This window comes from Garra rufa, chromosome 6 (assembly GCF_049309525.1).
Source record: "Garra rufa chromosome 6, GarRuf1.0, whole genome shotgun sequence".
Lineage (NCBI taxonomy): Eukaryota > Metazoa > Chordata > Actinopteri > Cypriniformes > Cyprinidae > Garra > Garra rufa.
In genome coordinates, this window is record NC_133366.1 from 42,440,089 (window position 1) to 42,465,258 (window position 25,170).

A 25,170-nucleotide genomic window follows, 5' to 3' on the forward strand; every position below is an offset into this window, starting at 1 on the left:
GAGGCAAGAGAAACTGGAATGCGGTGGAGCCGGAGATATTCACTGGAGTGAGAAGTGTGACACAATGAGGCTAATGGGAAATGGAGCAAGATGATCAAGAATGAAAGGGATGGAAGACAGAAAGCTGATAAAAGGAAATGCAAATTATGGAAGGACAATGGACAAAAATACACATTGCAGGTAAGCAAAAGGAGATGTGATGTGAAATGGATGTGAAAAGAGGTTTGACTGAATGAAAGGAAATAATATGGGGAAATTGGGAGGACATGAAAGATGCTGTAAAACCTTGCTGGGTTGCTCCCCCTAGTGTTTGTAGATATTTATACAGGTTGGGAAAGTTTAGAATTGCACAACAACCACAAACTGTCAAAAGTAAACGAGGTAGATAAATCTACAAGCATAAACATTTCTAGTAATTTTTGTCTTGGAAACAGCTTCTGTAAGGAAACAATTAAATGAAAAAATGAGGTAACTAAAGCTATGACAATTTAGCAACACAGATACACTTTTGTCATTCATAAGTGCAAATAAATAAATAATAAAGTAGGGCACAACAGCTAAGCTGTACAAATGAATAAATAGCCTACAATTTAAACAAATTAATTGGTCTATTTTTTTTTTTTTTTTGTTTCAGTTACAAAACTTATTTTACTGAAATAAGGTTTATTGCAACTGAAAACCCCGCACTTGAGAGGATTGGATTTCCCCCGCGAATTTTCTAGGCAAGGTAATGTAACCAACCGGACGGTTACGGTTATTCAAAAATTACTTAAAATTTTGCGTTTGAGAGGTATGGATGTTTGCATAAAAAGTAATTTATGATGTAGTAATATGAGCCTAAAACCTGTTTGGAAACAGCTACAATTCGGTACAATACTATTTAGTGTCGTGGCACAAAAAAACGCTTAAAAGCAGCAAAACCTGTTATAAACTGTATAATGAACGCTTATTAAAAGTTAATATACTAATCTTACCACTTGTGATAACCAAATGTCGTCACGTCACGTCTTTCAGGTAAGGTTAAAATTTGATGGTTTTCTATTTATTTATTTTTTATTTATTGAGACCACCAGTAATTAGGCCGCTAATATCAAAAAGATTTCAAAAAGATATTGCTCCCACTAGTGTTTGTAGATATTAATACACAGGAGGATGGGAAAGTTTGAGAAGGGTCTGTGGCCACAGAACAGCACAAAGTCTCTGGTTAAGCGTTTACTTCCCGTAGAAAACCATAAACAAGCGTAATGTATTTAATATACATTAAGTGAAATTAAAAGATCAAATGTAATATATATTTTTTCAATTTTCAAAGTGACGACTGCAAATGACATTGTTATTTAGTTTATTTTTTTCTTGTCTTTATCACCTGGCTACTGTTGTAAAATTTTAAAATATTCAATAAAAATAAATAAATAATGAAAACAAATAAAAAATTTAAAAACAATTGCAGAAGTGAAGGTGTCTGAGAGTGCAAGTCTGAAAATGCAAGTGCGTGTTGTCTGCAGCCATAGGATCGCACAACAACCACAATCCAAACTGTCAAACTGTAGATCTACTTGTTTGAATTTAATATTAATGTAAGGAAACAATTAATGAAAAAATGAGGTAACTAAAGGTATGCCAATTTAGCAATACAGATAATACACTTTTGTCATTCATAAGTGCAAATAAATAAGTGATAAAGTAGGGCACAACAATTAAGTTGGGATATAAAGTATACAAATAAATTAATAAATACAATTAAAGTAAATTAATTTGTGTTTTGTTTTTTCATTTAATGAGTCAAATTAGGTTTAGTTTAGCCCATGAAATTTTGCTAGGCAAGGTGATCTTTATGGTTATAGAAAGTACTCCAAAATTTCTACATTTAGCATATGTGTGTTAAGAATATAAATCATGTATGATGCAGTAGTATGAACCTGAAAACTGTTTGTCTTTGTTTTTACAATTTGTGACACAGCAGCTTGCAGCAAAACCTGTTATAAAACTGTATAATGAACGCTTATCAAAAGGTAATATACTAATCTTACTTGTATTTATGTAGGCCAAAGAACTGGATAAAAAATTCAACTTCATCCGTGATAAAACGGGGAAGGAAATGTCGTCACGTCACATCTTCCTGGAAAGGTAAAAATATGACTTATTTATTTTTATTTATTGAGAACACCAGTAGAGGCCGCTAATATCAAATACATTTTCAAAAAGAGGATGGGAAAGTTTAGGATTGCACAACAACCCAAGTACTAAACATTTCTAGTAATTTGGACTACTTGTGAGTTTGTATTTCTGTAAGGAAACAATTAAATGAAAAAAAAGGTAACTAATGCTATGCCAATTTAGCAATACAGATTTGTTATTCATAAGTGCAAATAAATAAATACATAATAAAGGCGGTCCGGGCACAACAATTAAGTTGGGAAGTGTTCAAATAAGTACATTACAAATAAAGTGAATTAAACGGTCTCTTTCTCTTTTATAGTAGTTACAAACCTTATTTACTAAAATAAGGTTATTTACTAAAATTTACTAAAATTTTACTAAAACCTTATTTACTAAAATAAGGTTTACTACAACCGAAAACCTCGTTCGAGCGGGTTGGATTTCTCCCGCGAAATTGCAATGTAAATGTAACCGCACATTTACGTTTATACAAAAATGTCACAAATTACTTCAAGATTTGCGTTTGAGTGGTATGAATTTAAGTAGGCTAATTTATCTTGCAGTGAACCTAAAACATATTTGGAAACAGTCTTTGTTTTAACAAATTCTATTCGGGGCCGTGGCACAGAAAACGCTTAAAAGTAGCAAAAACCTGTTGTAAAACTGTATAATGAATGAATGAACTGTATAAACGCTTATCAAACGTTTATATACTAATCTACCTGTACTTATGCAGGCCGATGAATTGGATGCAAAATTCAACCTTATCCGTGATAAGCAGCTGACAGAAATTTCGTCATGTCACATCTTTCAGGTAAAGTATGCCTTGGGTTTCCACAAATTAATTTTATTTATTTCAATTTCTTGAGAGAACCAGTAGAGGCCGCTTATTTCAAATACATTTTCAAAGGGATTTTTTGGCAGGACTGTTTACACAGGAAAAATAAAATAGTTAATTATGTTAAAATAAAACATACAGCATAACATTGCCATTATACTTGTAAGTATTATACTTTACATAATTGTATTACTTTATATTTTATACTTTTAAAGTGTTGTACTTGCATGGTGTACTTTAGTGGACCTTAGAAGTATTACATCACTTTATATCACTTTACCATAAGGACCTTTGGCATCCTCTTTTCAATTTCTATTTAAAGCATACTTGCTAAATAAAGGTATTAATTTATATAATTTCCCCCCCCCCCCAAAAAAAAAAAAAAAAAAAAAAAAAACATTATACGGACTCCAGCTTTTAAACGGTTTAGTGTATAATGTTACAAAAGGTTTTTATTTCAGATAAATGCTGATCTTTGGAACTTTCTATTCGTCAAAGAATCCTAAAAAAATTTACTCAACCGTTTTAAAAATTTAGAATAGTAAATCAGCATATTATAATGATTTCTGAAGGATCATGTGACACTGAAGAAAGGAGTAATGATGCTCAATTTCATTTGAAAATATATTCAAATTGAAAGCAGTTATTTTAAGCAGTAAAAATATAAAGATTTTAAATTAAAAATTATTTTAAATATAAAGAACCAGTAAGGGAACCTTTTATTTAGAGACATTATAAATGATCACACAAACAGTGAAAAGACTAGCTCAATCTAGTATGAATTTCTGTTTAAATTTGTGGATCAACAACATAAGATATACTGTTGACCACCCATGCTGGTTAGTGGTTTTCATTTTTTAACAATGAAAACCACTAACATATATCACTTTACATCACTTTACCATGAGGACCTTTGGCATCCTTTTTCAAACGAGTTATAACCTGTTGCACTGTATTAGTTTTCAGCACTGAAAATAATGGAAAGGGAAGTGCTTTCTAGAAAGGAATGTGGTTAAAGATTTTCTGCATGGCTGTTTCTTTCTTTCTTTCTTTTTTTTTTTTTTTTTTTGAAACAGACACCACATGCTTGGAAATTCCTGATGATGACATCTTTAAAATCTGGATTTTTTTTTAAATGATCTAGTAATCATAATTTGTTTATCATGAAAACATATTGTGCAAATAATATATAGATCAGTATAATTTAAGGCATAAAATATTTTAGCTTTTTATCCTAAGCAAAGCTTTTCATTTCAGCACTCTCTGTTTCTTGCTGTTTTATTTGTTTACTTATTATTTTTATTTCTAAAATTATTTAACAAAAATGTCTTTTCTACCTTCATATACAGTAATCACTGTGTCCTCAAACCCTGTTCCAGTCTTTAATCAGTTTGCATATTTATCTGGGTTTGATCATGTGGGTTTTGTCTATTTATGTCCACTTGACATTTTCTAATAGCTTTTTTTGGCAGGTAGAGGCGGTTAAAGACAAAGTGCAAAGTCACTAATAGTTCTCCGGGACACTAATCCCGTTGCCTGAATGAGCATAACACAAACTCGTGGGGTTATCTCACGGATTAGTTTTATGTAACAGATTAGCCCCCACCTTCACTGTGCAGAGTTGTGAGGTTAGGGTAGTTGGTGACAGCAAAGCTTAATCCTCTGACCTTCCTTGGGTACCGACCGTGCATCAGTGTTTTTCATCTCTCTTTATCGCTCCTTTAGGAAGCTCCAGCATTTTGCATATCTGCATCTTATTTTGGAGAGAACAAAGGCAAGAAAAAACATGCCATGTCTGCATACGGAGTCCCTGCCCTCTTTGCCTGCTGAGGGCAGGTATGGAGTCCCCTCGGCCCGCCGGGGGTCTCAGGGGTCCAGATCCAAGTCAGGCAAAAACGGGAAGAATGGAGAGAAGGGTTCCCGTGTGGAGAGGAATGACAGCGAGAAAGAACAGAGTGTCATCACCAGTGCTGGATGGCTCTTCTCACCTCTCTGGACCCCAGGAGCCAAAACCCAGAGACTGGGATTCAGGATGGGAAAGGAAAGCGAGAAAGTGAAGGCTTGGCTGGACGATCATTCAGATTCCGCCAGGTCTTACTTTAGCAGATCCTCAAGGTGAGCCATGTAGCTGTATCTGTTCTGAGAGAGTGTGGAAAAATTCATTCTTTATGTCTTAAGTTTAAACATTGCATATAGTAGTTTGTATTCGTAAGAAAAATGGTTGTAAATAGCTTGAAATAGTTCTGTGTGGTGTTGGATAGAACAACTGACAAAGAAATAGTCACAGTGCTTTATATAATGACTGTGAAAAGTCTCAACTTAGTACTTTCAGTTATATATATTAATGTTTTGAAAAAAGGCTGTCAACTCACCCAGGCTGGTTTTATTTCTTAAATCAAAAATACAGTTGAAACAGTAATATTGTGAAATATTAAGACAATTTCTGTTTCAATATGCTTTAAATGTATAATTTATGTCTGTGATGGAAAGCTGAAATTTCAGCATCATTACTCCAGTCTTCAGTGTCACATAATCCTTCAATCCTTCCTTATTTTATGCTCAAGAAACATTTATTGTTATCAATGTAAAAAAAAAAGCATTGTGCTGCTTAACATTTTTGTGGAATCAACGATACATTAGTTTCTTAAAAAAATATTTGTTTATCGACGCATTCATTGCTTAATATATTTACTAAAATTAATTACTAAATTAATTACTAAAATATTTAATATTTTATTCAGTTTTTACACTTTTTTATAGAAAAATGCTTATTAATACTGCTTTTTCAAGTTAATTATGAACAGGAGCCTAGTGCGGAAGTGAAGATCTTGACAAATAACTACTTCCAAATATCAGGGTTTTGCTATTGCTGTTAAATTTAAAGAAGCATTAAGGAAACCTTATATGTGACCCTGGACCACAAAACCAGTCATAAGGTTAAATTTTACAAAACTGAGATGTATACGTCATATGAAAGCTCAATAAATAAGCTTTCTTTTGATGTATGGTTTGTTAGGATAGGACAATATTTGGCCGAGATATGTCTATTTGAATATCTGGAATCTGAGGGTCCAAAAAAATCAAAATACTGAGAAAATCAACTTTAAAGTTGTCCAAATTAAGCTCTTAACAATGCATATAACTAATCAAAAATTACATTTTGATATATTTACAGTGGGAATTTTACAAAAAATCTTCATGGAACATGATCTTTACTTAATTTCCTAATGATTTTTAGCATAAAAGAAAAATCAAATATTTTGAACCATGCAAGGAATTTTTGGCTATTGCTACAAATATACCCCAGCGACTTAAGACTGGTTTTGTGGTTCAAGGTCATATATTTGAGAGACATTATAAATGATCTCACAAACAGTGAAAAGACCAGCTTAATCTAGTATTAGTTTCTATTAAAATTTGGTCTGGTGGTTCAACAACATAAGGTACACTGCCAGAGTGCCAGTCAAAAGTTTTTGTTTGAACAGTAAGATTTTTAATGTTTTTTAAAGAAGTCTCTTCTGCTCACCAAGCCTGCAGAAAAGCAGTAGAATTTTTTTCAGGTATCTCTTATGAATAGAACGTTTAGAAGAACAGCATTTATCTAAATGTTTTTATCATCACTTCTGATGAATTTAAAGCATCCTTGCTAAATAAAAGTATTAATTTAATTTCTAATTTATTTCCAAAAATAATAATTATTATTATTATAGTGATTGAATAGTATAGTTTATAATGTTACAAAAAATTTTACTTGACTTTAAAATATTGATAATAATAAAAGAAAATTCAGCAAATCAGCATATTAGAATGATTTCTGAAGGATCAAGTGACACTGAAGACAGTAATGATGCTGAAAAATTAGGTTTATTCACAGGAATAAATTACATTTTAAAATATACTCTAATAGAAAATTTTAAATTGTAAAAAATATATTTAAAAAGTTTTACTGCTGAGCTGAAGAGACTTCTTTAAAAAACATTAAAAATCTTACTGTTCAAAAACTTTTGACTGGTAGTGTATACTGGTCTTTTTTTTTTAAGGCATGGTTATATATTATAAACTTTATAAACATTTCCAAAATGTTAACAGTGCTGTTTTGTCTCTTCTCTTCTAAGGCATTGGGTGCATGGCTGTGTAGAAAGAGCCCAAGCTGCCCAAACCCTCATAAATGAGCCAAGATCTAGGTTGACTATTCTAGGCAGACGTAGGGTGTCCCATCCTCCGTGTCCGCCCTCTCGAGGACATGTGCATCCTGCCTCAATGGATAGACCACGCTCCTGCCTTTCCGTTCATCAGATTGATGATCCTGTGTATCTGGATCGGGCCGGGGGTCGTTCTCCCCGATCTCTGCAGTCTGCATACTTTCCGTTTTCACCTTGTATGTCAAGATCAAAATGTTTGCCACATTCTCTGAGCTCCCCAAGACCAGCGGGACAGTGTAAAAGAGGCGAGTCCTGTAACTTCATGATGCACCTCTTTGGTGGTCCAATTAGGCCTCTACAGAACAAAATCATCGGTCAGATACTACAGCACCTTTGTGAGATCACTCAGGCCCAGCGCTGCTGTCTCTCTATGACAATGGTGGACAAAGCAGGTGTAAAGAGTTTGGGTCCTATCTTCCTATCAGATGAGGAGTCTGTCTACGGCTACACACAAGCAGAGTGGGACAAGTGCATTATGGGATACGTGGTCAGCACTGGGAGGCCGCTTAACATCAGGGATGCCCGTGAGGTAATAAATGAGGGGTGTTTAATGTCAAGTCTAATCTGGCCTTACAGTTTAGGTCACTGGTTGACTCTGGTCCAGGACTCCCCTTGTAAAAGAAACACTAAGATTACTCAGGCTTTCCAGGACTGACCTGAACTAATTCTTTGTTCTCAAAACAGATTGAGATTTAATCTAAGGTGCTTTAAATTTGGATTAATGTGCCAAGTTATTCAGAGCTCATCTAGGGTTTTAATAGTTTGAACACTATAAATCTGAAGTGACTTCAAAGGCTTACTGCTCTATTCAATAGTGGGAAATGTGTAAACAGATAAATGTTTATGATAATGTAATTCTAATAATGAAAATAGAAACCTGTGTGTTAGTTGAACGTGTTTGAAAATGAAAATGAGGATGAGTGTGGTCTTGCTTATAAGTACGGTGCCCGCCAGGGGACACCTTCGGTTCACTTATGTTTGTCGTGGCCACGACATATAAACTCGTGGGAACATGATATTATGTTGTGGCCACGAGATATTAATTCGTGGGAACGTCATATTAACTCGTGGGAACGTGATATTATGTCGTGGCCACGACAAACATAAGTGAACCGAAGGTGTCCCCTGGCGGGCACCGTATATAAGAAACGGGATATCTTATTGATTTTTTTTAAATAGTGTGCTGCCATTTAGATTTCGGATTATCAATAAACAGCCAATACTGATATACAAATGAACCAATGACCAATAAATGACATATCTATACTATTTTATCTAAATTAATTAAAATTAAAAGACTGAAAAGTAAAATAAATCCTTTTAAATGCTAAAATTGAATTCACAAAATAATACAGTGCAGTATGAAGTAAGCAATAAGCAGATAAAGCGATAACCAATGAATTTCAAATATTATATTTTTTAATAAATTAAATATTAAAACACTATATATTAAAATATTGAAACTCTAAATAATATTAAAACACTAAAAAGTAAGAAAAAAATGAAAGCTACACTGATAAACATTTGATGTTGGATTTACTTTGAAGCCATTTTTACTCAGAAATTGCTAGTAAATTCCACAAATTATTACATAGAAACAGTAAGTAACACATTAAATTAAAGATTACATTTTAAAGTAGACAGATTGAAATAGCATTTCGTTTTTGTAAAACATACTCCAATAATCTTTGTTTTATTTGCAAATTAATTTAAGCCTTGCAACATAATGTAACCCTGGACCACAAAACCACTTATAAGGGTCAGTTTTTGGAAAATGAGATTTATACATCATCTGAACGCTGAATAAATAGCTTTCCATTGATGTATTGTTTGTTAGGATAGGACAATATTTGGCCAAGATACAACTATTTTAAAATCTGCAATCTGATGGTGCAAAAAAATGTAAATATTGAGAAAATCGCCTTTAAAGTTATTCAAATGAAGTTCTTAGCAATGCATATTACTAATCAAAAATTAAGTTTTGATATATTCATGCTAAGACATTTACAAAATATCTTCATGGAACATGATCTTTACATATTATCCTTATGATTTTTGGTATTAAAAAGAGAAATCAATCATTTTGACCCATACCATGTATTGTTGCTACAAATATACCCGTGCTACTTACAACTGCTTTTGTGGTCCAGGGTCACATATTACAGTACAATATAAAAATGGATAATCATTATGAGGTTTTATAAAGATTGCATTTAACACTGTATTAAATTAAGCGATTAAACATTAAATTTAAGTGAGCATTATATGATGGCAAAGGTAATGTCAGTGTAATAATAGGGGAAATTCGCATGCTGACTAACACCAATAAATTAAAAAAACAATAACATATACGTATATGATACCAACACATCATGCATCTTTAGTCTTATTGGAGATTAATATGCATGGGAATGAGGGATAAGATTGTGCGTGCTTGTAAATCTTTATACGCTTTGGGACATTTGTGTGGGAAGGGAAATCCTTTCCTGCTCTAAGCTTTAAACCCTGATTTGGCACAGTGACAGCTGACAGAATGTGAGCAGGGAAGAGAGAGACAGAATAAATAGCAAAGATAGTAATATGTGCTTAACCAGTATCTCTTTCTCAGAAACATGCCACTTAACTCTTATCTTATCTTATCTTAACCCTCTCTAGGGTGTCAACCCTGTTACACCTCTAAAATTTCTCACCTTTGCCTGTGCAGACAGCCATTAAACAGCATACGCTGTCATCACATCAGAGATAACATATAGTGATGCAAGGTTTTAAAATGTTGTGGTTTACTGAATCACCTGAATAATTGGTTTTAACTGTGATTTTATAGGATCCGAGATTTCAGGTTGAACTGTATGAGAGGGAAGAGGACAAACCCATGAGTGTTCTCAGTGTACCCATCCTGAACCACAAAAAGGAGGTTGGACAATGCTAGATTATCCATTAATATATTATCATTATGATATATACACAAATTTGCATTATATTTATGTGATATTTTTGCTAAATAACCAGTCAATCCTTTATAAATATTTTTTAGTAATGAACATTAATTTGTTTTTATTAATCTAAGGACTGGTTCATTATATTTTGGCAGGTTATAGGTGTTATCATGGCTGTGAACAAAAGTAGGCTAGGCACATGCCTAGGCAGCTTTTTCTCAGAACAAGATGAGAAAGTAAGTATTTAACATAATTAAAGATGCCAAACATTAGACATGCATGGCATTTGAGTATGCATTATAAAAAATAAATAAATGTGGCAGTCCACTTATCTATAATAATCAATGCTAACTTATGTGACTTGAATGAATGAGTCAAAGAATGAGCCATCTTTCTGTCTCTAGGTGCTGTCGTCACACATGGTGTTGTTCGGACTGATCCTGGAAAACAGCCAGCTCTGTGAAAGTTCTGAACAAGAGAGCAAACGCAACCAGGTGTCACACAGACTTGACACTTTTTTTTTATTTTAACACTTTTATGTAAAGTGATTCATCTAAAGGATACATGACATGCTTATTGCAAAAAACATTCTCTCTAACTTCAAATAAGATAATAATTTTGACAATATACTGCTGAAACACACAAAAAACATAACTTTATCCTTAAAAATTACTTTACTGGGAAAGTGATTATATCAGATATGAGGTAATACAATCAAAACCACAGTCAAAACGTTTACATTATACACCTTGCGGAATCTGCAAAATGTTAATTATTTACCAAAATAAGAGAAAAATAATAGTTGAATTCATAAAAATGATCCCGTTAAAAAGTTTACATACACTTGATTCTTAATACTCTTGTTACAGTACCTAAATGATCCACAGCTGTGTGTGTGTGTGTGTGTGTGTGTGTGTGTGTGTGTGTGTGTGTGTGTGTGTGTGTGTGTGTGTGTGTTTTTGTCTTTTTGTTTAGTGATAGTTGTTCATGAGTCCCTTGTTTGTCCTGAACAGCTGAACTGCCTGCTGTTTTTCAGAAAAATCCTTCAGGTCCCACCAATTCTTTGGTTTTTCAGCATTGTTGTGTATTTGAACCCTTTCCAACAATGACTGTATGCTTTTGAGATCCATGTTTTCACACTGAGGACAACTGAGGAACTCATATGCAACTATTACAGAAGGTTCAAACGCGCACTGACGCTCCAGAGGGAAACATGATGCATTAAGTGAAAACGTTTTGAATTCGAAGGGTAAATCTAACTTATTTGGTCTTCTAGGAAACATGCAAGTATCTTCTGTAGCTTCTGAAGGGCAGTACTATATAAAAAAATAAAAAATGTAGGCAAAATAAGAAAAATGTACACATCGTCATTCTGTTTAAAAGTTTACACCCCTGGCTCTTAATGCATCGTATTTTCCTCTAGAGCATCAGTGAATGTTTGAACCTTCTGTAATAGTTGCATATGAGTCCCTCAGTTGTCCTCAGTGTGAAAAGATGGATCTCAAAATCATTGTTGGAAAGGGTTAAAACATGCAAAAATGCTGAAAAACCAAAGAATTTGTGGGACCTGATGGATTTTTCTAAAGAACAGTTAAACTGTTTAGGACAAACAAGGGAATCATTAACAGCTTTCACTAAAAAAAAAAACCCACACAGCTGTGGATCATTCAGGTAACAACACAGTATTAAGAATCAAGTGTATGTAAACTTTTGAACGGGGTTGTTTTTATACATTTAACTTATATTTTTTGTGTGGACTATATGTAAATGTATTTTATGTGAAATATCTTATTCAGGTCAGTACTAAATAAAAAATAACATGCATTTTATATGATCCCTCTGCTTTTGGTAAAATAATTACTATTTTGCAAGGTGTATGTAAACTTTTGACTTCAACTGTATACATACACCGTAATGAATGATTAACTTACATCCTACTTACACTACTTTAGGGATTCACTTTTTATCATTCACTGTGGTTATAATTGTGTGTTTGATTGACAGGTACTTATGGAATTGGCCCAGCTGGTATCACATGACTACCCCTCTATAGAGGACATGCTCAGCAAACTGGCTGCTGTCATCCTGCCAGTTACAAAAGCACAATTCTGTTCTGTTTTCATCTCAGACGACAGCTCCACGGTAGTACACTAGTGCAAATAAAAGTTTATGGATAATGATTCATGGTTAAAACTAAAAGGATGTTTTATTTGTTTATTAGTAACTGTAAAGTGTTTTGGTTTTGCTTATGCTTATTTGTTTCACTTTCTTTTTATTTCTTGCAAAGGTTAAAAGACAGCATGAAGCCCATAAAAACCTACAAAAAAAGGCTGAACTTGATACTAATATATCTATGTTTTTTGGTGATGTCTTGCAGGGACCCTTCTCAAAGATGGTCCATATAGAGCATCAAGAAAACAAATGCTCTGTCCAATGTTCTACAAGGTAAATAAATGTACATTTAAAATTTGATTATGATATACATAAAATAAAGGTACTTTGTTTTTTTAAGCACATAATGTTGAAAGTCACATAATAATAGTGTTAGTGTAATAATAGTGACAGGTGTAACTTTAATCTTTAGGGATTATGACAGCAATGACATCAGCCACATGTATGCCATGGATGTGCGAAACTCAACGGAAACGCTGAACATTGACAACAGACCTGTAAGTTTATCTAAATTGATTCACTTTGTCACTTTGCTAATTGTAATAAAATAATAATAATAATATTACATATAACATATAACAATAAATATGTTTTTCTAATGAACTGATTGGGATCATATACCTACATGGAAACCAATGACATTTTCATAGTTTTTCTTCCTTTTTTGAAAACATATATGCTTTAGGGATAACCATATCATCATGTGACCAAAAAGTACCTCTTATCTGGGATTTTCCGTGTCTATTTCAGCAACGCTTTAGTTTGAGGATCAGTTTTCACTATTAATGACCTATTAACTACAACTTTTACCTAAATAAACTCTTAATTTGCTGCTTACTTATAGTTAGTAAGGTAGTTGTTAAGTTTAGTGAGAATTAAAGGATCTAAAATATGGCAATGCAGAATAAGGCATTAATATGTGCTTCATAATTTCAAATGAACAACCAATATGCATGCTAATAAGCAACTAGTTGATAGTGAGAAATGGTCCCTAAACTAATGTGTTACCTCAGTTTCTTACATGCACTGTTTTTGTGTGTCTTCTCCAAGGCCCAGATTTCTAAGTTCTCTCAGATCAGCAGTTTGATCGGCACACCACTGAGAGGCAAACAGAGAGATAACGTCATAGGTAAATATACAGTCCAGTATTGATCTAGCAAACCAAAGCTCTCAGTCATCATGCTTTCCCAGAGGATTTTTGGTTTCTCTTTTATATTGTTCATATTATAATAGATTGCATATAGTAAAAGAACAAGACAACAAAACTAAGTGCAGATCATTTGGTTTTGAAATAATTTAAGAACTTTTAGAGTTCATACTGACTTTTGATCCTGGAAAACATCTCCATTTGCTATAGTTTTAATCTCACTGATGCAAAAATATCTCATTTGTTATTTTACTTTGTTTATATACAAATATTACAGGCCTATGGAAGCCCGTTTCTGTCACTGAATAAAAAATTTAAAAGGTCATTGCGACTATTTATCTCACACTTCTGACTTTTTTTCCTTGAATTTCCAGTTTATATCTTGCAATTTTGACTTTATAACAAAACTGAGATATAAACTCGCAGTTTTTTTTCTCCCTTTTTTTCTTTTTCAGTCTTTTCCCCCCTCAGAATTGGACTATATCTCACAATTCTGAGAAACGGATTCTGGGAAGTTAGAATTGCTAAAAAAAAAAAAAGAAGTCAGAAATGCGAGATATGAACTTTTTAAATTTATATCTCGCATTTCTGACTTTATATTCGCAACTGCGAATTTATATCAATAAATTTTGAGAAAAAAAGTCAGAATTGTGAGTAAAAAAGTTAGAATTGCCAGAGATAAACTCGCAATTGCAAGAAAAATAGCTAGAATTTCGAGAAAATAAGTCAGAATTGGGAGATATAAACTCTTTAAATTGATATCGCGCATTTCTGACTTAATTTTTTAGAATTGCAAGTTTATATCTCACAATTCTCACTTTATAACTTACAATTGCGGGTTTAAATCACAATTCTGAGATAAAAGTCAGAACTGCGAATTTGTGTTATGCAATTCTGAGAAAAATTGTGAGAAAAGAAGTCTGAATTGTTGGCAAAAAGTTGTAATACCTATTTTTATTTGTAATTCAGTGGCAGAAACGGGCTTCTGTACGTATCTTCCTTACATATTCTATTATATCTCACAATTCTGAGGAAAAAAGTTAAAATTGCGAGAAAAGAGAGTTGTGAGATATAAACTATTTACATTTATATCTCGCATTTCTGACAAGTTTATATCATGCAATTCTGAGAAAAAAAGTCTGAATTGTGAGTCTTGTAATTCTGACTTTATAACTCACAATTGCAGGTTTACATCACAATTCTGAGAAAAAAGTCAGAATTGTAGATAAAAAGTCAAAATACCTTTTTTTATTTTTAATTCAGTAGTGGAAACGGGCTTACAAACCAGCAATTCAGTGACTCTATACAGGAATTTAGAGGGTGGGAAATGACATTAATATGAAAATAGTCTGTTTAGGCAGTATACACATCCTTTTTTACGTTTTCTTCGTACAGGTGTGTGCCAGCTAGTCAATAAAATGGCTCCTAAAGAGACAGAAGTTTTTAGTCGAGCTGATGAGCACCTCCTGGAGGACTTTGCGGTGTACTGTGCTCTAGGATTGCAAAAATTCAACATGCAGCAGACGGCAGATAAAACCAGAGCCAAGCTGGCTGTGACTAAAGAGGTAGGAAATGCCATCACATTTCTTGTGAGTCACTGGAAGTCACATCATATTGTAAAAATAATGAGCAAGTGACCTGAATGATGACTCAGCAATCGCAATACCAGGATTGATTTACATGGGAAAATCTAATATTTAACAGTTCTACAGATTTTAGCAATAAACATATTGTTTTTCTTTTTCTATTCACACTGTGTATGTTTGTGTGTGTGTGTGTGTGTGTGTGTGTGTGTGTGTGTGTGCACCTACAGGTCTTATCTTATCAAATCTCTTCTTCGCAAGAGGAAATTGATGCCTTGGAGGTAAGCAATCAGAAACTCTCCCTTTAGTCCTTCCTTTAATTTTTCTTTTAAAAAGTACCTCCAATCCTCTTACATCTGCACATGACTGAATTAACTGTTGTGAAACCATTTTAAATGTTGACGTGATAGAGAGAACTTGCAACTTCCTGTGGTTAGAGTCACTTTTTCTTGAGTATGTGGTTTTGTCAGTTGCACTTCAACACAGGACTGTTTTTTCAAAGCGTCATTTAAAAGTCTTAATAATTTCCTCTAACTCTAATTTTCCTCTCCGCTAGGAGGCCATCATCCCATCAGCAGATGCCCTCCATCTACTGGATTTTAGCTTCAGCGATTTTGATATCTCCCAGACTGCCATGACTCAGGCTGTTGTGCGCATGTTCCTAGATCTCAGTTTGCCCCAGGAGTTCAGCATTGACTACAAGGTTCTGGTGTAATCCTGCTTGGCTCTTCTAACCAACGTCACTAAATCACAAGCAAGCTTTGAGTAATACTTTTGAGTAAGCTGTGGATCTAGATTTGGTATTTCCTTTTGTTTTTCAGACCCTGTGTCAGTGGGTTTTGAGCGTACAGAAGTGCTACAGGATTAATGTAGTCTATCACAACTGGAGTCACGCATTGTGCACGGCCCAGTGTATGTTTGCCATGCTGCAGACAAAGGAACTAAAGGTCAGAATTATAATCAGCTGATAAACAACTTGTCCTAATCTTTTAAACTCGAGTGCACGTGGGGTTAATAGATTAACCGGTTTATTCTAAGAAAACCGGATGAGGCAAATTATTAGTTAATTAATCCCTGCCCTGCCAAATCTCTGATATTTCATTGTCTCACATTCGGTGTCATTCCAAGATTGCTTAATCTGTAATGTTCTTTAATCCAGAGTAATTTTAGCAGTCTGGAGGTTCTTGCTCTCATGATTGCCAGCCTGTGCCATGATCTGGACCACAGAGGAGTAAATAACTCTTACATAGAGAGGTAAAGTACACTACTCTAACCACAGAACATTTCTGACTATGGCGATATTATAGATCTGTCTATAGTATACATAGTTACATTGTATTTGAACACATTTAAGCATGGATAAATGCCATTGTTATTTATACAATGCTATTTATGCATTTTAAACTGAGGTAAGCACACTCTGTAGTGCTTATTCTGTATTTGAGATGCCACACTATGAGTTGTAAGAAAAAACTTCTTAACTATTTAAGAAAATAATACCTCTAAATATTTTGTAAATTGCCTTAATATTTTGTCCTGGTAAATTACGGTTTGATAAATAGATGCAATATTACTGTACATTGTTGTGCATTTTGATCCCCTATTTTAATTCTCTTTGTCTCTTTTTCCATTCATTATCTTTTTGTGTCTTAGGAGTAACCAGCCTCTGGCACAACTGTATGGGCACTCATCCCTGGAGCACCATCATTATGATATGTGCCTTCTCATTCTCAACAACCCCGTAAGATAAATTAATCCATTCATCTATCTGTTCATTCTTCCATCCATCCATACATAACATCCATTATTCATCTTGTTCATTCATCCTGCCATAGCATCCATCCATCAGTCATGTTGTCCATCCATCCATCTCTCTATCCATAATGTCCATATCCACTATCCATAACATCTATCCATCCATAATGCCCATCCATCTATCTTGTTGTCCAGTCATCCCCCCATAGCATCTATCCATAGCATCAATCTATCCATAAATCCGTCCATCCATCATTCATCCATCCATCCATCCATTTGTCATTAACTGGTTCATCTGTCATTCAATCCATAGCATCCATGCATCTATAATATCCATAACATCCTCAATCAATCATTCATCCATCCATTCATAATATTATCCGTCTGTTTATAGCATCCATTTATTTACTCATAACATCCATCTATCCACCCATAATGTCCATCCATTATTTACTCATTCATTTGTCCATCCATCCATCCATCAACCATCCATCCATCCATAATATCTATAACATCCATCCATCTGTTTATAGCATCCGTCTATCCACCCATAACTTTCATCTATCCATAAATCCATCCATCCAACCATCTATCATTCATCCATCGATCCATAGCATTCATCGATCTATTCATCTCTGTCCATCAATCCAATCTATCCATACATCACATCCATCCATCATCCATCCATAGCCTTCATCGATCCATTCATCTATACCATCTTTCCATCCATCATTTACCCATTCATCTGTCCAACCATCCATAGCATCCATCCATCCATAATATTCCATAACATCTGTCATCTGTTTATAGCATCCATCCACCTATAACATCCATCTATTTATCCATGTCATCCATAAATCCATCAATCTTGTTGTCCAGTCATCCGTCCATAGCATCTGCCCATAGCATTCGTCTATCCATAAATCCATACATTCATGCATTTATAGCATCCATCCATAGCATCTGTCCAACTATAACACCCATCCATAGTATATCCATCTATTCATAGCACCCATTCATCCATAAAATCCATCTATAGCATAATTAGAATTCGTCCATCTATCCATCGATCTATTTATTTATAAATTTATTAATCCATGTTTCATATGTTTTATCCTTCTTCTCTCCCAGGGCAGTCAGATTCTCAGCTCGCTCTCATTAAAGGAATACAGGGCCTGTGTGCAGATGATTGAGAAGAACATTCTGGCAACAGACCTTGCTATCTATATAGAGTAAGCTATAATCCTTTTCTAGTTCAAGCTGTAAACACAGCTGTTCACACAAAATACTTTAAAACACAACCTAAATGTTATGTGTCTGTATTTGTTTGTTTTTCTATAGGAAGAGAGCTAAGTTCTTTAAACTTGCTCAGAACACCAGCTGTCTTTGGACAGATGAAGGACATAGAGAACTACTGAGGTAAAAATATACAAGAATATGCAAATGAATGCGTGATATTCACACATTTATACCACACATTCTCACACAAACCAACAAAAATCTACATGAATTTCCTATACTGTCATCTTCTAGCAAGACATACACTCTTATTCTTTTCCTTTTATCTGCTCTCTATATATTTGACTGTAGCACAGCGCAAAAGAACAGGAAACTTTCACCACATTTATGACCACTTCCTGTCTCAATATTAACTGATGTTCTTGATCTAAATAGGTCAATGCTAATGACAGCAAGCGACATATGTGCAATAACCAAACCATGGCCAGTTCAGAAGCGGGTGAGCATCTCCCACACACACATTTACATGCATGCATGCAGATACACCACAACCACACATGCATGCAAGCACACACTTACATACGCGCATACACCAATTTCTCTGTCTTTCTCTTCGCCTTGGCAGATTGCTGAACTTGTAGCGACAGAATTCTATGCACAAGGAGACAGAGAAAAGTGTGATTTTAACATTCAGCCAATGGTAAGTCTGTAAGTCTAACTTAAGGAGTTATAACTTATACTTAAGGAGTTATAAATTCCTCTGCTACTTTACTTTAGACATTATATTTAAGAGAAGATTTAATCTCTTTCTCACAGGAGGTGATGGACCGTGGAAACTCCACACGCTTACCTCACATGCAGGTTGCCTACATCGATGGGATTTGCACTCCGCTCTATGAGGTGAGGGCCTGCCCGCACACATCCTGTTAGATATGTGTGTTGGTATGTGTGTTTAGTGAGTAAGAGACATTTTTGCTGCAATGCGGTGCTTTGTGTTGCAAAAGAAGTATATAGTCTGTACCTACTGTTTCTCATTTTCCTTCTTTCCCAGGCTTTGGCCAGCATTTACGAGTCCTGTTCCCCTCTAAAAGAAGGCTGCAGAAGAAACAGAAAACACTGGCAACGTCTGGCAGACAGCGTAGAGGAAGAAGAAAGGATAAAAATGAAAGGAAAAACAGATGGAGAAAGTTAATGCTACATAAACACTGGGTGAACAGATGAAGTGGACCAGCAAGATTCAAAGTCGTATCTGATATTCAGATATTTATATATATATATATGGTGAAATTAAAACCATTAAAGGGTTAGTTGACCTACAAATGAAAATTCTGTCATAATTATTCACCCTCATGTCGTTCGTTCATCTTCAGAACACAAATTACGATATTTTATTCCGATGGCTTTCTGACCCTGCACAGACAGCAATGCAACTGACACTTTAAAAGTCCATGTTACATCAGTGGTTCAACTATAATGTTATGAAGCTACGGGAATACATTTTGTACAGAAAGAAAACAAAAGTTACAACTTTATTCAACAATTTCCTGTCTTCTGTGTTAGTCTTTGCGTGTTCACAAGAGTACCACAACGCACATATGTGGTGCTGCTAACGCAGCGGTGTGGTATTCTCCTCAACGCATGGCGAAGGCTGACACAGAAGAGTCTTCTCGTAGCTTCATTACATTACGGTTGAACCACTGATGTCACATTGACTGTTTTATAGATGTCCTTACTACCTTTCTGGGCCTTGAACGTGCCAGTTGCATTGCTGTCTATGCAGAGTCAAAAATCTCTTGGGTTTCATCAAAAATACCTTAATTTCAGTTCCGAAGATGAATGTAGGTCTTACAGGTTTAGAACAACATGAGGTGGTGAGTAATTAATAACAGAATTTTCATTTTTGGGTCAACCATCTTTTTAAGCATGATAGCAAGGTATGATTTTTAGCCTGCACTATCTGGCTGCCAGACAACACTAAAATACAGATAAAAGGAAACTTACACTCTTGGATTGTCGGTATACCTATATCAACACTGGTATAGTTTAACACAACCAGTCATGCCCACCTGTACTTACCATTCTTGATCTTCAAATGAGCCGTAGAATCTCTGTGGGAAATATCACAAGTTACACAAGAGTTGTTCCTGGTTGGCTTTGTCACACTAGTGAATCATTACAAAATAGTTTTAAAGCAAAACACATCAACATTTTCTGTTAAGTTGTTTAGACAAGGAAACACAACTTTTATTTTATTTTACTGAATAATGCAATCCTCTAAAAGGGATTAAGTTAATGTGCTGGTAAAACGGAAAAAATAGCAATAAAATTTTTTTTATTATAAAACATGACAATTAATGTCTGTTATGTTTTTTAGAACAAACTAACATGTTGTCTTCACTATCATTGCTTATTAGCATGCATTTTAGCATTTTGGCTGTTTATTAGTACTTATAAAGGACGTATTAATGCCTTATTCTCTATGACCATATTCTGAATCCATTAACCTTACCCCATACCTTAACATAACTACCTTGCTATCAATAAGCAGCAAATTAGGTTTATGGGGGGAAAACTATTAGATAACAGTGAATGTGTTACTATTACCTTTATTGCTATCCACATTGCTTATTACATGTTGACCTGTTAATCAAAAACCATACTTAAACGCTTGTCATCATTCAACGTGCAATGAAATTAGCTGCAGATTACGGGGGTGTGCCTGACGGTGCAACAGAATGGTGTTTTCCCTTGATGTGGTTACAAGTCTTCACGTGACCTGTGGCAACATGTGCAGTCTTGTGCATGTACAAGTTTGCCAGATGTACCTTTCAAACCTACTCAGTATGCAGGGCAATGCTCTGGTAGACTGAAAGCGGAATAAGTTGCTTGCACAGAGATCAAAACTTACTTACACTTTTTATAGAAACCTTCAAATCCACTTTATTATTACCAGGGCAGTTTAACCTGAGTTCTGAACATATTGCATTTTTAATCATTGTTATATAACAACTTATGGAATGAATGTTATAAAGTGAAAGACACACATTACATATGAAACACATTATATAGTGTTTTCTTCCAAAGAACTAAAATCAAAAGCGAAGATTCAGTGGAAATCCTATGTTTAGAGTCAGACCTTATTTGGTAAAATGAAAAGAAGTGATAGCAAAGCCTTAGTTTATTATAAATAACTGGGGCTTTTTGAGCCAGCAAAACAGTGCTAACAGTAATTCAGTGGAAGTGTTTAGTGGAAGTGGTTCATATATATACAGTTGAAGTCAAAAGTTTGCATAAACCTCGCAGAATCTGCAAAATTGTTATTATTTTACCAAAACAAGAGGGATCATACAAAATGCATGTTATTTTTATTTAGTACTGACCTGAATAAGATATTTCACATAAAAGACGTTCACATATAGTCCACAAGAGAAAATAATAGTTAAATTTATGAAAATGACCCCGTTCAAAAGTTTACATACTTGATTCTTCATACTGTGTTGTTACCTGAATGATCCACAGCTGTTTTTTTTTTTTTTTTTCATGAGTCCCTTGTTTGTCCTTAACAGTTAAACTGCCTGCTGCTCGTAAGAAAAATCCTTCAGGTCTCACAAATTCTTAGTTTTTTTTTTTTTTTTGCATGATTCTCAGATCCAACTTTTCACACTAAGGACAAATGAGGTACTCATATGCAACTATTTCGGAAGGTTCAAACGCTCACTGATTCTTCAGAAACACAATGCATTAAGAGCCTGAATTTGAAGATCAGAGTAAATTCAAGTCATTTTGTCTTCTGGGAAACATGTAAGTATCTTTTGTAGCTTTTGAAGGGCAGTACTAAATGAAAACAAACATGATATTTAGGCAAAAAAAGAAAAATGTACACATCTTCATTCTGTTCAAATGTTTACACCCCCTGGCTCTTAAAGCATTGTATTTTCTTCTTCTAAAGCATATAAACATTCTGTAATAGTTGCATATGAGTCCCTCAGTTGTCCTCTGTGTGAAAAGATGGATCTTTTCACATAAAATCATACAGTCATTGTTGGAAAGGGCTCAAATACACAAAAATGCTAAAAAAAAACAAAGATTTGTGTGACCTGGAGGATTTTTCTTAAGAATAGCAGGAAGTTTAACTGTTCAGGACAAACATGGAACTCATGAACAACTATCACAAAAAAAAATTTGAGGTAACAACTCAGTATTAACAATCAAGGGTATGTAAACTTTTGAACAGGGTCATTTTTATAAATTCAACTATTGTTTTTTCTTGTGGACTATATGTAAGCATCTTTTATGTGAAATATCGTATTCAGGTCAGTACTATTTAAAAAGTAAAATGCGTTTTGTATGATCCCTCTTATTTTGGTCAAATAATTAACATTTTGCAAATTCTGCAAGGTGTAAAAAACAGATGAAATAAGTAAAACAAATGCTGAAAATTAGTACAAAATTATTTTATTTAAAACATATAATAAATAAATACATAAATATAAATACAATACATAAATACAACTTATGTGAACAACACTCAACAATGAACAAAACAGACAGTTGAATTGTGGCCGTCAGTATATCATCAGGCTCAGCTTCACAGATGACCCGGACATTCATGGACCTTATTTGGTAAAAAGAAATGAAGTGATAGCCTTATATTATTATAAATAACTGGGGATTTTTGACCCAGCAAAACAGTGCTAACAGTAGGGTTTAGTGGAAGTGGTTGATTGTGGCTGTCAGTATATCATCAGACTCAGCTTCACAGATGACCCGGACATTCATGGTGTTTTGCTGCAAAACAAAAAGATGTTTATTTAATAACATTGTTATTTCCTTGACATATATGAAGAGACCTAATACTTCTTGTGAGGATTTACTGACACTTACTTGGCAATGATTTTATCAATGACCTTCTTAACCCAGGGTGCTGTAGGGTCCAGACAGATCTCTTTCCCAGATCCTTTCAAAGTGGCACTGCGTTAGAAATAAGGAGAACAACCAATAAGAACACAATCTTTCTTAATCTGGATTCATTCTAAGCTTGTAATCAATCTAGTATTATAGCATTATGAGTGTGAAAACTCACATGATCTCTGTGTCTTTACAGTGTGGGCTTGGGGGAAAGAGCTCCACACTCTCTATGTGTTTTCCAATCCGTCGGCTCTCTGTTTCAATGCAGCGGCAGCGTGGATCTACACCCAGACCTCTAAGACTCATTCCTGAAAGCAAAATAATAAGTTAATATTTAATCAAATACATGCATGACTTAAAATAGCGCAGGGTTAAAGATTACCACTTACCTTCACCAATGGTCAGGAATCCAAGGAAAACAATAATGGAGATTGAAATGATTTTGCAGTGCATTCTTCCAAAGTAAAACTTAGATTTACAAATAGAAAATAAGATTAAGTCAAAGTAAATCTAAAGATTGGATGCTAGATGCTTGAGGTGTTCAGAGCTGTTGGTGAATTCTGTCAACACTGTGGAACTTGCAGCTCTTTTAAAGCTCCGTCCTGGATGAGTCAGATCCGAGGAATTGCGCAATACGTACTTCGGGAAAGTTTTTGCTGATGTCACGAGGATGTCGCTCTCATCGTGTCATTCATATGATTAAGAAAGTGTCAGTGAGCTTGAGGAATTTTATAAGTTGTCCACTTTTACATGTGAATATTACTTCACATTTCATGCTTTTTAGCAACAGAAAAAGTGAAACATGATCACATAAGAATTTTTCAAGACATGATTATTTCACTCACTCTCAAAAACTGGAAAAAGTAAATGAACAAATTGAGCTACAAACTGAATAAATAAGTATTTTCTTTAAAAAAACAAAAACAAATAACCAGCCACAGTACAGTGACTCCACAAGGGGGTGCTATGGGCTCAATGAAAAATAAAAATAAAATGTTTTTTTTATGAATATATATTTATTTATGCAAATATTCATTTATTTTATGCATATTTATTTATTTATGTTTTGCATAAAACAGCTTTTTATATTTCACATTATATTATTTTGTACAATTATTCTGCTAAACATAGTATTATTTTGCATATATCTACAAAAAAAAAAACATTAAATGCAGTGCTAACCTTTATGGGACACACAAATAATAATTTAATCTGTGCATTAAAATAACTTATCCACCTTATTTTTGCCTTAAAAGTTATTTTTAGCTTTACAAAAAACTCGTTTTGCTGCTTGATATTGCAGATTGGTGTGTCTTAGCATTATCTTAACGTATTATCTTAATTATGATGAACACACTGCTTTGTAGTGCAAATTCCACTTTTTTCTCTACTTTTTTTCTTTTTTTTAATTAATAAGCATCAATAAACACAGTTAAAGTATAGTTAGGACTACAATAATACACTTGAAAACATAAAATACATACACAAATGGAAATAGTTTTAATTGCTTTCTTATTATGTAAATTTAAAAAAAAATGTCTTAACATAAGTTTCAAATAATTTAAATCAAATGTATAATATAATAATATAATAAATAATATAATACAATTTTAACATGAGAGCAATGCCAAAATAAAATGAAACAAAGTTTCAGTCATCATATTTAAAAGGAACAATTCAAATCAATATAATTTTTTTATTTAACTAGAAAATGCTTTACTGGATAGTATCTGTGTAAAATGTTAAAGGTTACTTCCTTCACTTTATTTACAGGTATTTGTTTGGTAAGCTCCTGTTCGGAACAGGTTAGTTAAAGGTTTATTTTGGAAGGCCATTCAGGCTGTTCCAATAGTTTAGCAAAAGTGAAGGAAGTAACATTTACTTCCTTCAGGTATTTGTTTGATATGGTCCAAATGGCCTTCCATAATAAACCTTTAACCTGTTCCAATAAAATTATACAGTTTGGAGTAGAAACAGTATATCTTTGAAGTAAAAAAAAAATGATTTGTTTTATTAACATTTATACTTTCAGGGGCATAACAAAGTTTACCTCGTTGTTTCTGTTCTTGTTTTTTCCTTATCACGGCTAACGAACAGGAAGTGTCGCCTATAAGCTTACTTCTGCGTTGAAGAATAATGAAGGAAGTGGACGTTCACGTTTGATTAGTTTGCACAATCCTACTTTCTATTACAACAACAAAACATATGTGGCGTTTGTCACATTATACTG

General features: G+C 33.9%; 2 protein-coding genes across 2 annotated transcripts; one reads left to right on the plus strand and one right to left on the minus strand.

Moving 5' to 3' along the window:
• The first annotated feature begins 40 nt into the window (after window positions 1–40).
• pde5aa (phosphodiesterase 5A, cGMP-specific, a) lies at window positions 41–20,584 on the plus strand. The gene is made up of 24 exons (XM_073842227.1): window positions 41–180; window positions 2,045–2,127; window positions 2,897–2,974; window positions 4,724–5,113; window positions 7,114–7,729; window positions 10,025–10,114; window positions 10,292–10,372; window positions 10,541–10,630; window positions 12,141–12,278; window positions 12,514–12,581; window positions 12,721–12,805; window positions 13,359–13,437; window positions 14,851–15,020; window positions 15,269–15,319; window positions 15,595–15,741; window positions 15,860–15,985; window positions 16,198–16,292; window positions 16,692–16,779; window positions 17,925–18,025; window positions 18,135–18,212; window positions 18,468–18,531; window positions 18,658–18,732; window positions 18,849–18,932; window positions 19,084–20,584. The coding sequence occupies exons 4-24, from the start codon at window positions 4,785–4,787 to the stop codon at window positions 19,222–19,224; spliced, it is 2,796 nt and encodes a 931-aa protein (XP_073698328.1). The 5' UTR covers window positions 41–180; window positions 2,045–2,127; window positions 2,897–2,974; window positions 4,724–4,784; the 3' UTR covers window positions 19,225–20,584.
• A 1,887-nt stretch (window positions 20,585–22,471) lies between these two features.
• cxcl8a (chemokine (C-X-C motif) ligand 8a) lies at window positions 22,472–24,310 on the minus strand. Its single transcript, XM_073842229.1, has 4 exons — window positions 23,330–24,310; window positions 23,116–23,248; window positions 22,917–23,003; window positions 22,472–22,820 (listed from the first exon to the last, which is right to left on the minus strand). The coding sequence occupies exons 1-4, from the start codon at window positions 23,391–23,393 to the stop codon at window positions 22,808–22,810; spliced, it is 297 nt and encodes a 98-aa protein (XP_073698330.1). The 5' UTR covers window positions 23,394–24,310; the 3' UTR covers window positions 22,472–22,807.
• Window positions 24,311–25,170: the final 860 nt, after the last annotated feature.

Bases quoted from the DNA above. Each gene is read 5' to 3' on its own strand.
- pde5aa (XM_073842227.1), top strand. From the start codon at position 4,785: ATGCCATGTCTGCATACGGAGTCCCTGCCCTCTTTGCCTGCTGAGGGC. The intron at 5,114-7,113 runs GTGAGCCATGTA...TTCTCTTCTAAG, and splicing joins TACTTTAGCAGATCCTCAAG to GCATTGGGTGCATGGCTGTG. The intron at 15,021-15,268 runs GTAGGAAATGCC...GTGCACCTACAG, and splicing joins AGCTGGCTGTGACTAAAGAG to GTCTTATCTTATCAAATCTC.
- cxcl8a (XM_073842229.1), bottom strand. From the start codon at position 23,393: ATGCACTGCAAAATCATTTCAATCTCCATTATTGTTTTCCTTGGATTC. The intron at 23,249-23,329 runs GTAAGTGGTAAT...TTTTGCTTTCAG, and splicing joins ATTCCTGACCATTGGTGAAG to GAATGAGTCTTAGAGGTCTG. The intron at 23,004-23,115 runs GTGAGTTTTCAC...TTTCTAACGCAG, and splicing joins TGTAAAGACACAGAGATCAT to TGCCACTTTGAAAGGATCTG.